The 17,187-nt window shown below is 35.9% G+C and overlaps 1 protein-coding gene across 1 annotated transcript in view; it reads right to left on the bottom strand.

Moving 5' to 3' along the window:
- LOC110101979 (S-norcoclaurine synthase 1) overlaps nt 1-1,626 on the bottom strand; it is a gene marked incomplete in the record, with an annotated part of 4,589 nt that extends 2,963 nt beyond the window's left edge. Inside the window, 1 exon segment of the mRNA XM_020830101.2 lies at nt 1,270-1,626. Within this exon segment, the coding sequence (XP_020685760.1) occupies nt 1,270-1,524 (255 nt within the window).
- Nucleotides 1,627-17,187: the final 15,561 nt, after the last annotated feature.

The following is a 17,187-nucleotide window of genomic DNA, read 5'->3' as shown; positions in this document are numbered from 1 at the left end:
GTCCCTTCATAAAAATATCAAGAACAAGAAGATATAAAAAGAATACCTTTTCATATATTTCCCATCTTTTCAAAATTTTCAATACTTTCTTCGTATTAATTTAGTTTTAGTTTTATTGACAGTGGTATTAGATCCAAATTTGATCTAACACAAATCATAATTAAGATCAATGTATTCCACTCATCCATTTCATTTCTTTTTTTTTTTTGGGGGGAATATGGTTTTTGGTCTATCAAAATGAGAATTTATTTTTGTGGGATATACCATCTGCAGTGGCACTTCCAAGGATCAATAAAAGGATTCTAAGCTCTTCTTCCTCGTCATATATATGGACTTGAAAGATCAATATTTTCCAAATATCATCGGTGCCAAAAGTGTTATAGCATAGGAAAACTTAAGAGATGAAAAGGTACACAAAACCTAAGTCCTTATTGAGAAGAAACTTGGAAATTTTAAAGATGAAAGATTCTGAGACTACTGCAGAGTACTACTCCATAGTAAATGAAATTGTTCATTAATTAACATCTTATATGGAAGATATTTTAGAAAAGAAAGCAGTACAAAAGATTTTATCACTTCTAAGAGAAATAGTGTTCATTTATCATAATAGGAAAAAATGTCACTTGAAGAAGAACAGCTGATTTAAAAAAGATGTCAAAATCGAAAAAAAATTTAGAAAAATAGAAAAAAAAAGTTATTTGAAATAAAATCATTAAGCCAATTTCTCTAAGGCGAAAGATTCAAAGAATTAACTCTCGTATGTTTGCCAAGCTGCATTAAAAGAAAATAAATATACTTGGTATTTGGACACTGGTTATAGTAAACACTCGACCAAAGATTGAAGTATCTTCTATAGCGTTGATAAAATCAAGTAAAAAATGACATTTAGAAATAGTGATTACATGGAGTAAACAACCAAATGCACTATAGTTTTTTTACACTAAAAAGGACATAAAAAAAGTTTTATTTTTTTTTTTTCAGTTCCCATAATAGATCAAAACCTACTAAATATGGGTCAAATAATGGTTTGTTACCAAACAGAGCACTAAGGATTAAAATTTGTTATCTATTTCTAATAAGTGTCTAGAATATTTTAGGATAGCTAAGAATCCTCAATCTTCTAGTATACTTGAGAACGAAATAAAATGTATGAAAATTTATGGAGAAAAAATAGAAGATTAAATTCTTCATATATTTCTCACCTTTACAAAAATTTTAATCATTTTTCACTCATTTCTAGTTTCTAATTTTACCAAAATACATACTTACCTGGAAGAAACCCCACTCCCTACATGCCGATCCTAACCTAAAAAGCTCATCCTTATCAATGAGCTCCGGATTGAGGAGCTTCATTAGATCGATCACCGGGAGCTCATCCTCATCGATCGAGGCCACCGGATCAACGTCGGCTTCAGGCCTGTAATATCGCTCGGGGATCTGATCATCAGATTGAGCGAGTTCCTGCACATTGGGGACGGGTAAGGATCGACCTAACTCAAGAGGGTTTGTAGACTTTGAGCCCATTTTTGCCTTCTCCCTTCCCTGTAGCTCCCACACTGAAATTTATAGCAACCAAAGCTCAAAAGCTTTTCGATCGAGCTCGCCCTCAGAAGGCATAACTCTCATTTATAAGCAAAGGCTAGAAAATTTCAGGCATTTTACTTCATTAAAACGAGTCAAATGACATAAAGCTAAACCGGCCATCTTATATGCATAATTATTAAGACATTAATCTGACATTCCAATATTAATAATTAATATTAAGCGTTGATTTTGTCAAAAATCATCACGCATTGAAAAACATTCAATAATTGATTAAATAACATGATATTTTAATAATTAAATAATTAAATGTTAAAAAATATTTCCCTAAATAGAAACATCTACATAAAATAAAATAAATAAGTTTACAAAGTAATTAATTAATTTTCAACATCATTTAAAGTTTGAACAATTAAAATTTAATATCATCAAATTTAAAATATATTATGTGATTAACATTTTTATACAGCACAAGAAGAATATTTTCATTGCTTAAATGAAAATATAAAATTATTTGGACCATTAGATATATCAAATGAGCTATTATAGGTGGCTGAATAGATATTTCGTGATCAATAATAATATTTTGATCAACTTAATTCTATTGAGTTAAAATTTGGCCGCTAGAGGATATGAAGGTTTTTTTTGGGACATAAGAAGGGGAAGGCACAAAGGCAACTATGTTTGTAGGAACCACTCGATGGAGGGACCATAGTCAAGCGACAAAGATTGGAGAGACTGTAGTCGGTGAACGACTATGGTCGTAGGGATAGTAGTTGAGACGACTATGGTCATAGGGGCCGTAGTTGGAGGCATCGTAGTCAATGAGCGAATGAGGTTAGAGAAACTATTGTTGGGTGACGGTAGTCCGAGGATTATAGTGGCAAACAGAGGTCGGGGAAACAGTAGTTGTGTGACAAAGGTTCGAGGGATCATAGTCGGGCGGTCGAGGGGACCATAATTGATAGGTGATGGATGCTGGAAAGACCGTTGTCGATGAGCGACAGAGATTTGAAGGACTATAGTTAAGCGGCTGAGGACAAATGGCCTTTTTCAGGCGGCAATGTTCAAAAGGATTGTAGTCGAAAAACAACGGAGGTTGGAATGACTATACAATGTTCGGAAGGATCATAGTCGACAAACAAAGGAGATCTGAATGACCATAGTCAGGGCGACTGACGTTGAATGATCATAGTCGGGCGACACTGATCTGAGGGACCATAGTTGGCAGGCAAAGAAGGTCCGAAAGGACTGCAATTGAGCGACATAGCTTGATTATACTATAATCAGGTGATGAAGGTCCATGAAATTGTAGTTGATGTACGATAGAGGTCCACGAGACTGTAGTAGTTGGGCAACAGATGTCGTGGGGATCGTTGTCAGCGAGAGACGGAGGGTAGTAAGGGCAGTAGTCGGCGGACGATGTAGGTCGGGAGGAGACCAGGTGGCGGCGACGGCTGGACAATGGTTTGATGTTAAGGGTTTGTCGGCAATGGTGCTTGGGTAGAGCTCTAGGATTCTTCAAGTCTTACAACTTTTTTGAGTATTTAACCCAAGGTCCCCTTCATGTACAGAGTGGGGGTCCATTTATAGATTTTGAATTTTTGCTTGCCCTACAACTATAAAGAAGATTAGGAGCAGATTCGGAGTACTCCATCGGAGGGCCCATATTGAATCCCTCAATCATGGAGCATTTTTTTAAGCCTTTATCTGCTTAAATGATGTCAAAATCAAGCGATCTTAGGCTCATTGGATTTTTTTTATTGAGCCACTCGATTCGACAATAAACATGCTATATTTAGATGTCATTTGGTCATCCAATTAATATCTTGAATCATTCTCATATGCTTCAAACCATTGATTTGGACCCATTTGGGTTCTGATTGAGCTGAATTTAGTGTCATGGGGTTCGTCTTGTCCAAACGCTCAATTTGACTTTTAAGCTTACTAAAATTGGAGTTTGGATGATTTTTAATTTAATCTAAAAAAATTCAATTTGAATATGCCTCTAGATTCATGTGTGATCAAAGCAAATTTTTTTTGTGACGTATCAAGTTTTATCGACTGTGGCATTAGAACAAGGTTCTATCTAACACTAGGTGTAATGACGATCAAAACACATCCCACTCAACCATTCCAATTCTTATTTTTTGGAGAGATTATGATTTTTTATGTATCAAAATGAGGATCTATTTTTGTGCTTGAGATTTGTTGGATGTTTTCAATCGGGTGCATACAAACTCTAATTATTGACACTTCCACATTATCCGCAACCAAACAAATGAGGTTAGACAAACCATTGTCGGGTGACGGTAGTCCGAGGACCACAGTCGGCAAAATGATCTTTTCACTTGTTTATTGCTATTATTGTAATTTGCACCTTCCACTTGTTTATTTCTATTATAAACTTTGAATCTAAGGCTTCTTAAAATAAGTTTCTCTTTTAAGGGCGGGCAAAATGATATTTTCACAGTGGATAATTATCCATTTCGAGCTCTTTCTGATTTCACCAATGTACTTAATTGATAGCCTAAACTTCTAACCAATAGATCAAGATGGGCTATAGATGTATTCACTTATCTCTGTTCAATAAAGAAATAAATAAAATTAAAATATTAAAATTTTAATATGATTTTTCATATAATTTAATCATTTTAAAGATTAACATATGACACATAAAATCATATAATAATTAGTTTCATTCTCATATAAAATATATCAAAATATTCAAATAATTTATTATCCTTTTTAATTATTAATCAGAGTTATTGGTTTTTTATAACCTTTAATTACAACTATTATTGCCATTAATCATGCAATTAAATATTTGATTAAGTCACCTTACAAATAATTAGTGCTTAATTAAAGGTGACAATTTAATTTGATATGTATAACAACAACATCACTATCAAGCCTTTATCCTTCTATATGAGATCCCCTACATAAATCCTTTTAAACTTGTCTTTGTTGAAATTTTAGTATGATAAAATGAATAAAAACCTTAGCTTGAAGTAAGCTATTAAAAGAATAGGGGTTTTCTGTAAATTTAAAAAGAATAGGGGTCTTTGTAGCAGTTCAGGAACTCCTTGGGGTGGAAAGCTGTGTTTTGCAACCAGAGTAACTAAGGCTTCGTTTGGGACAACTTTTGATTACTTCTTCTTTGTTACTTTTAAGAATTTTTATACTAAAAAGCTATTGTAAAAATAAATAAGAAAATGATCTCAAACGATGCCTAAGTTACTTTTCTCACAGCAATTTCATAACCAACTTTATAAAATCCTGCAATCATCCCAAACAAATCATTAGCAGATTTAAGCTTCGTTTGGGACAACCTTTTTATTGCTTCTAAAAACAACTTTTTAATACAAATTTTTAGTTTTGGTATTAACAAACTGTTTTAAGAAACAGTAAAAAAGCCGTCCCAAAGGAAACCTTAATTGTAAATTTACACATACCCATATGCTTTAAACCTTGAATTCAAGACTTTATGATTGGAGCAAAAACACCCAAACATTATGCTAAGATAAGCCTCATTATTTTCAAGATTTTTCTTTACACAATTTCCAATGTGTTTTTTTTTTACAATATATTAGAAATAAAAAATGTTTTTCCACATTAATAATACAATTTTAAATACAATATGACAAATTATAATTAAAGAAATATTATCATATGTCAAGATGCTTCAAATTTTCAAGTGATATAATACCATACTATATAGTTTATAATAATTTATATTTCACACCTTAGTAGAAGAAGTTAGTGTGTGTGAGATAGAATCCTTGAAGGGAAAAGCTTGCAATGCCGTCACGCACACAATTTGTACCGTTAGAATTCAAATTGGTCTTTTCTCTCTGTAATTTTTTAAGCTGGCGTCTGAGAGTTATGTACCTGTTAACTTGTTGCCGCTGGACTCTGGTCTCTTTGATGGAAGTTATACTGCTTAGATTTGCATTAAGATTAGTATAATTTTATAATCTTTTTAGATCAGATTTATGTGTAGTGCAATTTTTTATCTCAATTACTCAAAATTTATTTATTTTTTTTAAATTGTGAAATAATTTGATTCATATGAATGTAATATAAAAATTAATTGATTATCATCTTAAAGTAATTTTTGGCCCAAAATGGCCATTTATATCAAGTTTTTGTGAGTTTATAGTAATTTTGAATATCACTTAGAAATTAAAAAGAAAATGGTTGAGAATGTTATAAAAAAAATTTAAACAAAGAAATTCCAAAAAAACGTTATATTTGCTTTGAATTACTGTAATATTTTTAATAATCAATTAAAATTAATATTACATTCATTTAAAAAAAATAATAAGCTCATATATTAATTTTATTAATTGGACATGCAGTTCAATGAATTTTTAACATTTTAGAATACTAAAAATAAAAAAAAGTATATATATATACACCACCACAACAACAACAACATAAGAAACAACAACTACAACAACAACATCAAGCCTGTATCCCACTACGTGGGGTCGGCTACATGAATCCTTTTTCTCCATTGTGTCCTATTAATCAAGTTTTTATCCCATTACATGGGGTCGGCTACATGAATCCTTTTTCTCCATTGTGTTATATTAAAAATCAAATTCTAGCATAAATCTAATGATGAAAGATCGTTTCTAATATTTTCTAATCAAGTTTTCTTTAGGCCTGTCTCTATCTTTATTAACATAAGTCAAATCTAATACCTCTACTTTCCTAATTGAGTCATCGGAAAGCCGCCATTTTATGTGACCAAACTATCTAAGGCGACTCTCTAATCTTATCTTCCACTGGCACTACTCCAACCTTTTCACATATATGCTCATTTCGTGTGTGTGTTATATATTTAATATCTTAGTTTTATTTATTTATTTATTGAACAGAGATATGTGAATACATCTGTAGCCCATCTTGATCTATTGGTTAGGAGTTTAGGCTATCAATTAAGTACATGGGTTAAATCAGAAAGAGCTCGAAATGGATAATTATCCACGGTGAAAAGATCATTTTGCCCGCCCTTAAAAGAGAAACTTATTTTAAGAAGCCTTTGATTCAAAGTTTATAATAGCAATAAACAAGTGGAAGGGTACATACAAACTCTAATTACTGAGGTTAGACAAACCATTGACGGATGACGGTAGTCCGAGGACCACAGTTGGCAAACAGAGGTAGGGGGGACAATAGTCATGCTACGAAGATTCGAGGGATCATAGTCGGGTGATAAAGGTTGACCATAGTCGGTAGGTGATGGATGTCGGAAGGACCGTCTTCGGCAAGCGATGGAGATTTGAAGGACTATTGTTAAGCGATTGAGGTCGAAGGGCCGTTGTCAAGCGATGATGTTCAGAAGGATCATAGTCGACATGCAATCGAGGCCAGAATGACCATAGTTGGGTGATTGAAGTTGAATGATCGTAGTTGGGTGACACTGGTATGAGGGACCATAGCTGGTGGGCAAAGGAGGTCGAAAGGACTGTAGTTGAGCGACATATATCGGTTAGATTATAGTCAAGTGACGAAGGTCCATGAAACTATAATTGTTGGATGATTGAGGTCCGTGAGACTGTAGTAGTTGCGTGACGGAGGTAGGGGGGATCGCAGTCAACGAGTGACGAAGGTCGAGAGGAGACCAGGTGATGGCGGAGGAGACCAGGTGGTAGCGGCTGGACAAAGTTTTGATGGCAATGGTGCTTGGCTAGAGCTCTAGGATTCTTTAAGTCTTACAGCTCTTTTGAGTCATTAACCCAGGGTCTAAGCCTCTAAAGTTCCCCTTCATGTAGAGAGTGGAGGTCCATTTATAGATTTTGAAGTTTTGCATGCCCTATAAATATGGAGAAGATTTGGAGAAAATTTGGACTACTCCATCGAAGGGCCCATATTTAATCTCTCAATCATTGAGCATTTTTTAAACCTTTATTTGCTTAAATGGTGTCAAAATCAAGTGACCTTAGGCTCGTTGGATTTGTCTTGTTGAGCCGCTCAATTCGACAATAAGCATGTAATATTTGGATATCAATTGATCATTCAATTAATATCTTGAAGCTTTCCCATATGATTCAAGCCATTTATTTGGACCCATTGGGTTCTAATTGAGCTGAATTTAGTGTCGTTGGGTTCGTCTCGTCCAAACACTCAATTTGACTTTAAGGTTACTAAAATTGGAGTTTGGATGATTTTTAATTTAATCTAAAAAAATTTCAATTTGAATATGCCTCTAGATTCATGTGTGATCAAAGCAATTTTTTTTGTGACGTATCAAGTTTTATTGACTGTGGCATCAGAGCAAGGTTCTATCTAACACTAGGTGTAATGACGATCTAAACACATCCCACTCAACCATTCCAACTCTTATTTTTTGGCGAGATTATTTTTTGGGCTTGAGATTTGTTGGTGTTTTCAATCGGGTACCTACAAACTCTAATTAATGACACTTCCACATTATTCACAACCAAACAAATGAGAAGATATGATGAAGTTGTTTGTGAAAACTTTCCTTGATATGATGCACTATTTTAGCTTGATTGAAATCCCCAAAAAAAGGATGGAATCTTCATTGTTTAACAAATGCATACAACCAGCCTACTTACGATCCATGCAAAATTTAAGTCAAGTACGCTATGGATCAACACAAAAATTTCTGCATAATCATTGCATACATGGAACAAAAGAATATGGCATATGATATGAAAATATGTTCGAATCAAGGCTTCATGGCTATACCAAAAAATAGGCAACGAAGAGTGGAGTGGGAGAGGCCATCTACTACAACATCATGAATTCAGATGAAAATTAGACATTAGGGTCATTAATAGAAACTGAAATAAGCAGCCCAGGTTGCCGCAGGGCCATCCAAAGGACCACAACCTTTGCATGTTCAATTCTTTATGTATATTCCAATTCTAGTTTAATTCAAGTACCATATAATCATTCATGTGAAATCAAACCGGATCATCTGTGTCATTTATTTGAATTCAATTAAGGTCCTCTGTTAATGTATTTGAGTTCAATTTGAGTCCAAATCAAAGTCTTTTGCATTTATTCAAGTTCAAGTTCTTTGTTTAGTTGTTCAAAATCAAGTCCTCTATGGTCAAATTGCATGTCCATGCTTGTGTTCGAATTGTTCTAAATCATGCTTGTCATCAATTAACTTAAGTTTGAGTCTTTATTAATCACTTAAGTTTTGTGCCATCTTGCATTCTGTTCAGATTCAAGTCCAAGTCGCCTTTATCACTGAAAAATTCTGCAACCTCCTGGCATCTTGCCCTCTATGCTACGTGAGTGCTTCAGGTAGGTGTCAGATGACAACACGACTGCATTTCTTCAATCCCCTCTATGTGAGTGCTTATGGATCTTCGGAGTACCTATTTTGAAGTTGCACGCACAGTTTTCTTTCCCCCGCTACACTATGCGATTGCTTAAGGGTGCTTCATTTTTATCCTCGTCATGCTATGTGAGCCCTTCGAGGCTTATCCTCCTCGTCGCTAGCGCCGCACCAGTTTCCCTCCCACCATGTTAAAATATCGAGTTGGGAGGATGGCCAGCTTGCCGCGAGCATTTAGCACGAGGATTTAAATTAGAAATTTTACACCTGTACGTGACGACAACTTTGACAATGTGACGGTGATTTCCAAAAAATACCCGAACCTCCTCATCCTCGTCATTTTTTATTCCTATTCTTCTTCCCTTCTTTTTTTTTTCTTGCATATATGTATATGAGATTTAGGTATGTATATGAATACACTTTTTATATACATATGTAATTTTATTCCAAAAAAACTTTTTTATTTTTTTTGAGACATATATACATGCATAAATAATAACGCTTCATTGATATTTACCATTAATAAGGACAATCACCACTATTACAAACAACCATAATTGTCAATATAATAATAGTATAACTAACTACTGATGGCATATACAAGAATATGATCAAATAAACCTTACGGCAAAGCCAAAAAAGGAAAGATTTTAACCTGCTGTTTTTCAAGTGAATAAGGCTAAGTGACTGCTTGTGTTTGAAAGCAAGGGCTATTAGGGAATTAAGTTGGTTGGCTGTAGGAATTTGTGAGAGAATGAGTTGGGCTTGTATGAAGAGGTTTGATGAAGTGGGTGATTCTTCCTTTTTTTTTTTTTTAGTTTGGGTTGCAATAGGCAAATGGTGGACTGCTTCAAGGTTTTAACTGTTTTTTTTTTAATGGGCTATTAGATGAAATGGGTCACACAAGCAAGTAGGCTGAAGGTATTAAGGCTTCATTTGAGACGGCTTTCTTACTGTTTTTTAATGCAACATTAAAAATTTTAAACTAAAATGCTGTTTTAAGAAGCAGTAAAAATGCCGTCCCAAACGAAGCCCAAGTTGAAAAATTGTTGGAAAAACTCCAACTACATATAATGACAAAAGAAATTGAAAAAAAAAAAAATTAACAGAAAATAGGGTCAGCTTTCACATGAAGAGGCTTATATAAAGAGGTAATAGGGCACTGTGATCTAGGGGTGCAAAAGAGTCGAGTTGAGCTCGAGTCAAGTGGTGTTCGAGTCGAGCTCAACTGTCAAACACCAAGCTCAAGCTCAAACTCGAGTTGAGCTCAAAAATCAAGCTCGAGCTCGACTCGTTCAACCATAAACGAGTTCGAGCTACTTGACGAGCCTCTGGCGCCATTGGGTTCACCGTGGGAGAAAGAGAGAGAGCAAGAGATTTATTCTCTCTCTTCCAAAAATTTGATTCGCTGTCTTTTATAGCTGCAGCAGTAGGAAGAGAGAGAGAGAGTGCACTATTTTTAGTTTGTCATTTATTTATTACTCTTGTGCTGTGAGAGACGAGAGATATATCAGTTTTTTTGGGTTTATCATTATTACTCTGTTGATGTTAGAAAAGAGAGAGAGAGAGAGGCATGCGAATGCGATTGACATTTGAGCCATAACAGGCCGGAGTTTAAAATTTTAGGCGGTAATTTAAAATATAAATATGAAATTATTATTAATTTTTAAAAATATTTAAATTTAGTAATTTCGAGTCGGCTCTTGAACTCGTTTAACAATGAGCTCAAATTTGAGCTTGCAGTTATGACTCGATAAGTTTGACTCGGGAACTCGTTAACCAGTTGTTACACCCCTACTGTGATCTGCTTGCAAATATCGACATGAAGGGGCGAATACGGCTTGGTGATAAAGGCTCGGATTTAGCGTGGAGCAGAGGAGAGGGAGTGCGATTCCTGTAGCAAAAGGGGATTTACGGCTTGGAGGTGTGAGTAGATGCAGGAGATAGTGGGTGTAAAGGATCGTGAAAATCAGATGCTTCGTCTGATCGTCCTCCCCGACATTTGCGAGCTGTCGGAAAAGTTGGATGACACAAATCCGTCGAGAGTGAACTGGTCATTGAGACTACAGAAGGCGAATCTGACGGAGGCCATGTGAGGTTGCGGATGGGTTGTTGCGTGTGAATGGGAGTTGCTGTGAAGGTTGGATCGTGAAGTCAAAGGAGCAGGAGGGTCTGGGTGGAAGAAGACTTGTAAGATGGAGAGGCTACGAGAAAGCGCGGGAGGTTGTGAGCATGAAATCGAAATGGAGGAGGTGTTGGGACAGACTGACTGGGAGCTTGCAGCTTTTGTTGCGTGAAGAAGAAGAGTGCGGCTTGGAGGGAAGCAGAGGCGTGAGGAATCAAAGCAAAGGGCAGGATTCTTGTTTTAACGCGAGCAAACATTGGGGATCGAGGTGATTAAGCTCTGTATTCGCGGGATTCACGAGATTTCAATCAAAGATTCGTACAAGATTTCCATTCAAGGAGGTAATCAGCATTTAATGGGATTTGATTTTTCATTTGACTTTGATTTTCTTATAGATTTCTTTAATTAAATGCTAAAATTAGCCCTAACATCCTCATTAACTCATTAGAAATTATGGCAGTGTGTCAATGGGTCCAAAGTCGCCTCGATTTATGCAATTTTTTGAGTTATATGTATTGCATCTTATTTTGCATGTTGATTTCGCCGCATAATTTTTGTTTGGCAAATTGATAGTGTAATTTGGGTATTGTCAATGTTATGGTAGTAACAGGAAAGTCCGTTTCACGATAGGACATCGTTTAGGTAATGTCGGGTGCTAACTTCCTCGATTTATTGGTCGTTGCCTAGGGACCCTCGTTGATCTATGCGCACAATTTTAATTGATAAAATTGATAGTCAAAGTGTTGATGATGTTCCGGATGCAATATTGTAAGGCATTCAGGCATTGCATCTGATGACTTTTAGCTTCTAAAATAGCATTAGACAAAAAGGTGGAAGAAGACCAGTTCATACCTTTGATCTTAAATTTCAGAGCTTTCAAACAATTGTAAAATGCAGAGATAGGGCTAGCCAAATTAGGAGTATAAAAAACATTGAGCAGAACTTCCCAAAAACCATCTAAATTGAGCCAAAATTTCTTGAACAAGAACCTAGAGAAGGCTCTATTAACAGAGTTAGCCAACAAAATAATCGGAGAATGGTCAGAATCGCAGGGAGAAACCACCTTGTAATGAGCCATAGGAAAGAAGTCCAGAAAGTCTGAATTCACCAAAATTCTGTCGAGTTTAATGTGGATGGGCAAATCAATCCTTTGATTAAACCAAGTATAACGAAGACCAACAGAGGAGAGGTCTTGAAGCCCACAGTTAAAAATAAAATTATTAAGCTCCCCCAAACGTCCAAGGGGTAAAGGAGAACCCCCCGCCTTCTGATAGTCAAATCTGTGACAATTAAAGTCTCCCATGACAGCCCAGGGAAGATGAATGTTTTGAGAAATATGAAGCAGATTGTCCCAGAGAATCTTTCTATCTTCCGGCTGATTAGCAGCATAGATGACCGACAGTAAGATTGGGGGAGAGGAACCAGAGGAAAAAGTCCCATGAATAACCTGGGAAGAGATGAAAGAAGGGGAAAAAGAGACAGCCGTGGAGTCCCACTTGAGCCAAATCCTACCCGGATTTGAAAAAGCAAAATTATCACAACACATTTCATTATCAAAAACCCTGTGGCAATGGCAGAACCAGGGATCCGAAGACATAGGAGGATGAATTTTAGCTTCTAAGATACCTAGAAGCTTGAGATTATGGGAGGAGATGAGGTCTTTGCACATAGAAACTTTAAGAGGATGATTAAATCCTCTCACATTCCAAGAAGCAAAATGAGGTAAAGACATGACTTAACGTGGGTTTTTTGCCTTTTTGGCGGTTTTGGCTTTGGTTTTCTTCGAAGGAGAAGGCTTTTTGGAGGAAGCTTTAGACTTAGTAGAGGAAGAAGGGGTTTGCTCTTTGGAGGCACCAGAATTATGACTGTAGGTGTCAGCCAACAAGGAGGCCGAAGAAACAACAGCATCATCATCAATTACCCCAGCCACAGTAACAAGAGCCTGATCCTCATCCAAGGAAGCAAAGCTATTATTAATAAGAACTTGTGGGGGAATCAACTGAAAGGGAAGAGAGGGAAGAGACGAGGAAGATTCCTCATTGGGCAGATTAAGATTAGGGATAGCAGTGGCTTGTTCCACAGGGATGTTCGGTTCTTCAGGCTGAGAAACAGAGTGAGGGGGAGGAAGAGAAGGTAAGGGGTGCGCGGGATTCGGTTCAGTAATAGACGGAGGGACCAGAACCGCTTCAGCTGGTGGGGAATTAGAAGAGACTTGGTTTGGTAGGGAAGGATTAGGGGTAGGAGCAGAGGAGCGAGGAGGAGGTCTCCTGCTCTTACTTCTACCACGGGTATGATTGTTGGTCTGGACAGGCTTTGGATTGGGGTTGGAGGGACACAAAGAAAATGGATGGAAGAGAGAGCCACACCCTTCACAGGTTGTCGGTTTCCAGTCATAAACCACTTTTAAAGTCATGTCTTCACCGTCCAAATCCAAAGGAATTTCATCCGGCAATTTCGAATCCTTGCTAATATGAACACAAACTCGCGCGAACGTGAGTCTCGTTCTCTTGGCAGTCAAGGAATCAACAGATAAAGGAATACCCACAAAACTCGCAATTTTGGATATTCCAGCAGGCGTCCACAGAGCCAGTGGAAGATCCAAAATTTTAATCCATATCGGGATCAAGGCGGATTCATCCCTAATGGGTTTAAACTTAGGATTCCACTTCTGTAAAATAAAAGCCTTACCCAGGAGGAACCAAGGACCGCCTGAAAAAACATACTCCATGTCTTCAGCCGAGGTGAATTTCAGAAGAAAGAAGCCGTCCGCCATGGAAAGCAAGGAGAAAGAGCCTTTGAGCTTCCAAGCCTTATTCATAGCGCCCAGGAGACGTTCATAATACGGGCGAGGTCCGATGGAGTACCCCACCAGCGAATGAGTCCAGATGTTCTTCCCCGCAGCAAGCTCATCAGCAGAAATGGAGAGTTTAGCGGAGGGAGTGACAAAAGACATGGGCCAGTCATCTTGTAAGACAGGAGGAGAGGCTAGGTTGTCCGCGTAGGAAACCAGCGGCCGAGAAGGAGCACCAAGCACGGAAGTGCCCGGGAGATGAGGAAAAACAGAAGGATCCAGAGCCATACCGGAGAGGAGGAGCCAGCCTCCTCCCGAGAAAGGAGGAGAAAGGCTCGTCGGCCGAAAAGAAAAAAGCACGAGGGAGCCGCCAAAAGAGAAAAAACCCTGGGATTTTCTTATAGATTTCTTTAATTAAATGCTAAAATAAGCCCTAACATCCTCACTTACTCATTAGAAATTATGGCAGTGTGTCAATGGGTCCAATGTCGCCTAGATTTATGCAATTTTTTGAGTTATATGTATTTAATCTCATTTTACATGTGGATTTCGCCGCATAATTTTTGTTGGGCAAATTGATAGTGTAATTTGGGTATTGACAACGTTATGGTAGCAACAAGAAAGTCTGTTTCATGATAGGACATCGTCTAGGTAATGTCGGGTGCTAATTTCCTCGATTTACTGGTCATTGCCTAGGGACCCTCGTTGATCTACGTGCAAAATTTTAATTGATAAAATTGATAGTCAATTGTAAGTGTTGATGATGTTCCGGATGCAATGACAAAGTCCATTCTACAATCGAATATCGTTTGGGCAATGTCATGTACAACTTTCCTCGATTTGCATGAGTTGCCTCGATATGTAGCTCGATCTCCTATCGTGTCTTTAATTGCTCCAATTAGCTATCATTTTTTAGCATTGAGAATGTTCTGGACACAACGGCGAAATCCGTTCCTCGATCAGACGTCATTTAGATGGTGTCGCACGCCAATTTCAAGTGTCAGTCATCCCTTTGGACCGATTTGACTGCGAGGGGTTCTCATTTAGGCAGATTCGATGTTCTGATTGCAACAACATAATCGGTTTGACAATCGAAGGTCACTTGACCCTTCAAATAACGTAACGTGTCAACGCACGCGCTTCTTGTTTCGCCAGTTTCACTCACTTTGCATGGGGTTTGTCGTGGAGGGGTCAACACTAGCAAAGTTATAAACTTTTCTTTATATATGTATGTATTATTCAAAACAAATTTCTATATTTTATATCTACTTAGGAGTGCAAAAGTAGAAAAGAATTGTATTTCATGGCCAACAAATTAATTAGTATGGACTTTAAATTGCTTAAATTTGCTTTGTGATGAGTATAATACACACAGTTTTAAAAATTGGATCGAACGGGCCAGTTTAAATGTAGATTGGTTATATGTCTAAAATGAATAGGTTCGAACCATCATTTTTGTTGGCATGCTGATCCCAATTCTTTTGAACCAACCAATTCAATTGTTGATCTATTGAAACAAAGAAATAATTTAATTTAACTTGTTTAGGTTGAAATATTAAATTTAATAAATTAAATTAAATTTTCAACATTTTAATTTTTAATAACTATTAAATCCTATAATAATTATATATTATATACTAGGAAAATATCAACTATGCATTTTTTCATGGCCCCTCCACTCCATATGAGTTTCTATCTAAACAATACTAAGAGATAGATCCCTAGTGATGTTAAAGTAAATAAATAAGTTAAAGTTCTAAAGTTTATCATATGTAGAATTCATAGTTTTAAATAGATTTTTTAATTAAGTTTTTATAATATGAATAATGTTTATTTTTTCAGTTAATAAAAATTAATTAATTTATTTATTTTATTATATACTATAAAAAGTAAATTTTTATCTATTTATTAATGATGAATGATCTACGAGGAATGATTAATATATGCAATTTTATAAGAAGAATTTGATAGATAATTTAAATGATATTTAAACAAATAAAATAAATTGTTAATAATTTATATTAAACTTATAAGCTTATATGTGAACTAAATACATGTTAAATGTGGATTGAATTTAATATTTTAATTTGTTAAATTTTAAATAATAGAAAATTATTATTTGTCTATGAATTCCGTTTATTTTATAGTCATAAGTTTATATTATTGCAACCTTATTACATTAGTATTATACCACTTAGATCTTATTTGAATAATGTCAATATTTTTTTCATCATCAGATTCAACACTTGATTCAAGCTCGGTTGAATCATTGAACCTTAAATCTTTCATTTTTTAATTTTATATTAGATCCGATTTTCAGAACCTTGGCAATACATAAATAATTCATGTATATTTCACTTATGTAAAATTGAATATAGGACTAAAGTTGAATATCATGATATAAATTTTTTTCTCAAGAATATTTACATTTTAAATTTATTTATAAGTGAAATATTTTTACATATTATTTTCATATTTAAATTAATTAAAGTTTTATTAAAATTAAAATTAAGGCTTAATTTTGAAATTGAAGAAATTATCAAAATTGAAAAAAAAAAATTTATGCAAGACATTGGGGTAGTCTATCACTAGATTAAAAGCAAGAATACACGAAGCTCAAGTCATGATGTAGTCATACATCATTTTGTATGGTATTTTTATGTATTTTTTTGTTTATGATATTGTAAATGTATGGGTTTGAGATTTAATATTTGTAGTGTGGGTTTTATGTATAAAATGGCTAAGAGAAATCACTTAATTAAATAAATTATTCAAAGTATAGAGTGAAATGGCCAGTCAAGCAAGTGGCTAGGGAGACTGGAGTGGCTGGCCAAGCATGAAGGAGTGAGAATTTGAAAGATAATTTATCGGCGTCACACGCCAATTTTCTCGGTTTGAGTGTCGTTGCCTCGAGATTTATGCTGCTTCACCTGGTAATCTCATTTGGACAAATAAAATATAGTTATTGAGTGCTAACGATGTTCCGAACGCAACGATAAAATCCGTTGCACGATCGGAGATGGTTTGGGTGATGTCGTGCGTCAATTTTGGGTGTCGGTCATTCCTTTGGACCGATCTTGTCTGATTTAATTGCGATGGGTCCCCAATTAGGGGAATTCGACGTCTTGATTGTAACAACGCAGTTTGTTTGACAATCGGAGGTCATTTGACTTTTAAAGTGACGTGTCGCGTCAATGCGCACTTTGCTTGATTCACATTTTTGCTCCCTGTTGCTTGTGATTTGATGTGTAGAGGTCAACACTTATCTACATTATAAAAATCCTTACATTTCTTCATAGTTCGTAGCGGAGGTTTGCAAACCACCGCTATAGATTGGTATAGTTTTCACCGCTGCTAAAGCCTCACCTCTTATTTCCCCTACTCTGCCCGAATCAAGCATGAGTC

This window comes from Dendrobium catenatum, unplaced genomic scaffold, assembly GCF_001605985.2.
Source record: "Dendrobium catenatum unplaced genomic scaffold, ASM160598v2 fragScaff_scaffold_414, whole genome shotgun sequence".
In the NCBI taxonomy this organism is placed as follows: Eukaryota; Viridiplantae; Streptophyta; class Magnoliopsida; order Asparagales; family Orchidaceae; genus Dendrobium; species Dendrobium catenatum.
Note: the sequence above shows the minus strand (reverse complement) of the source record. Positions and strands in the feature narration are given on the sequence as shown.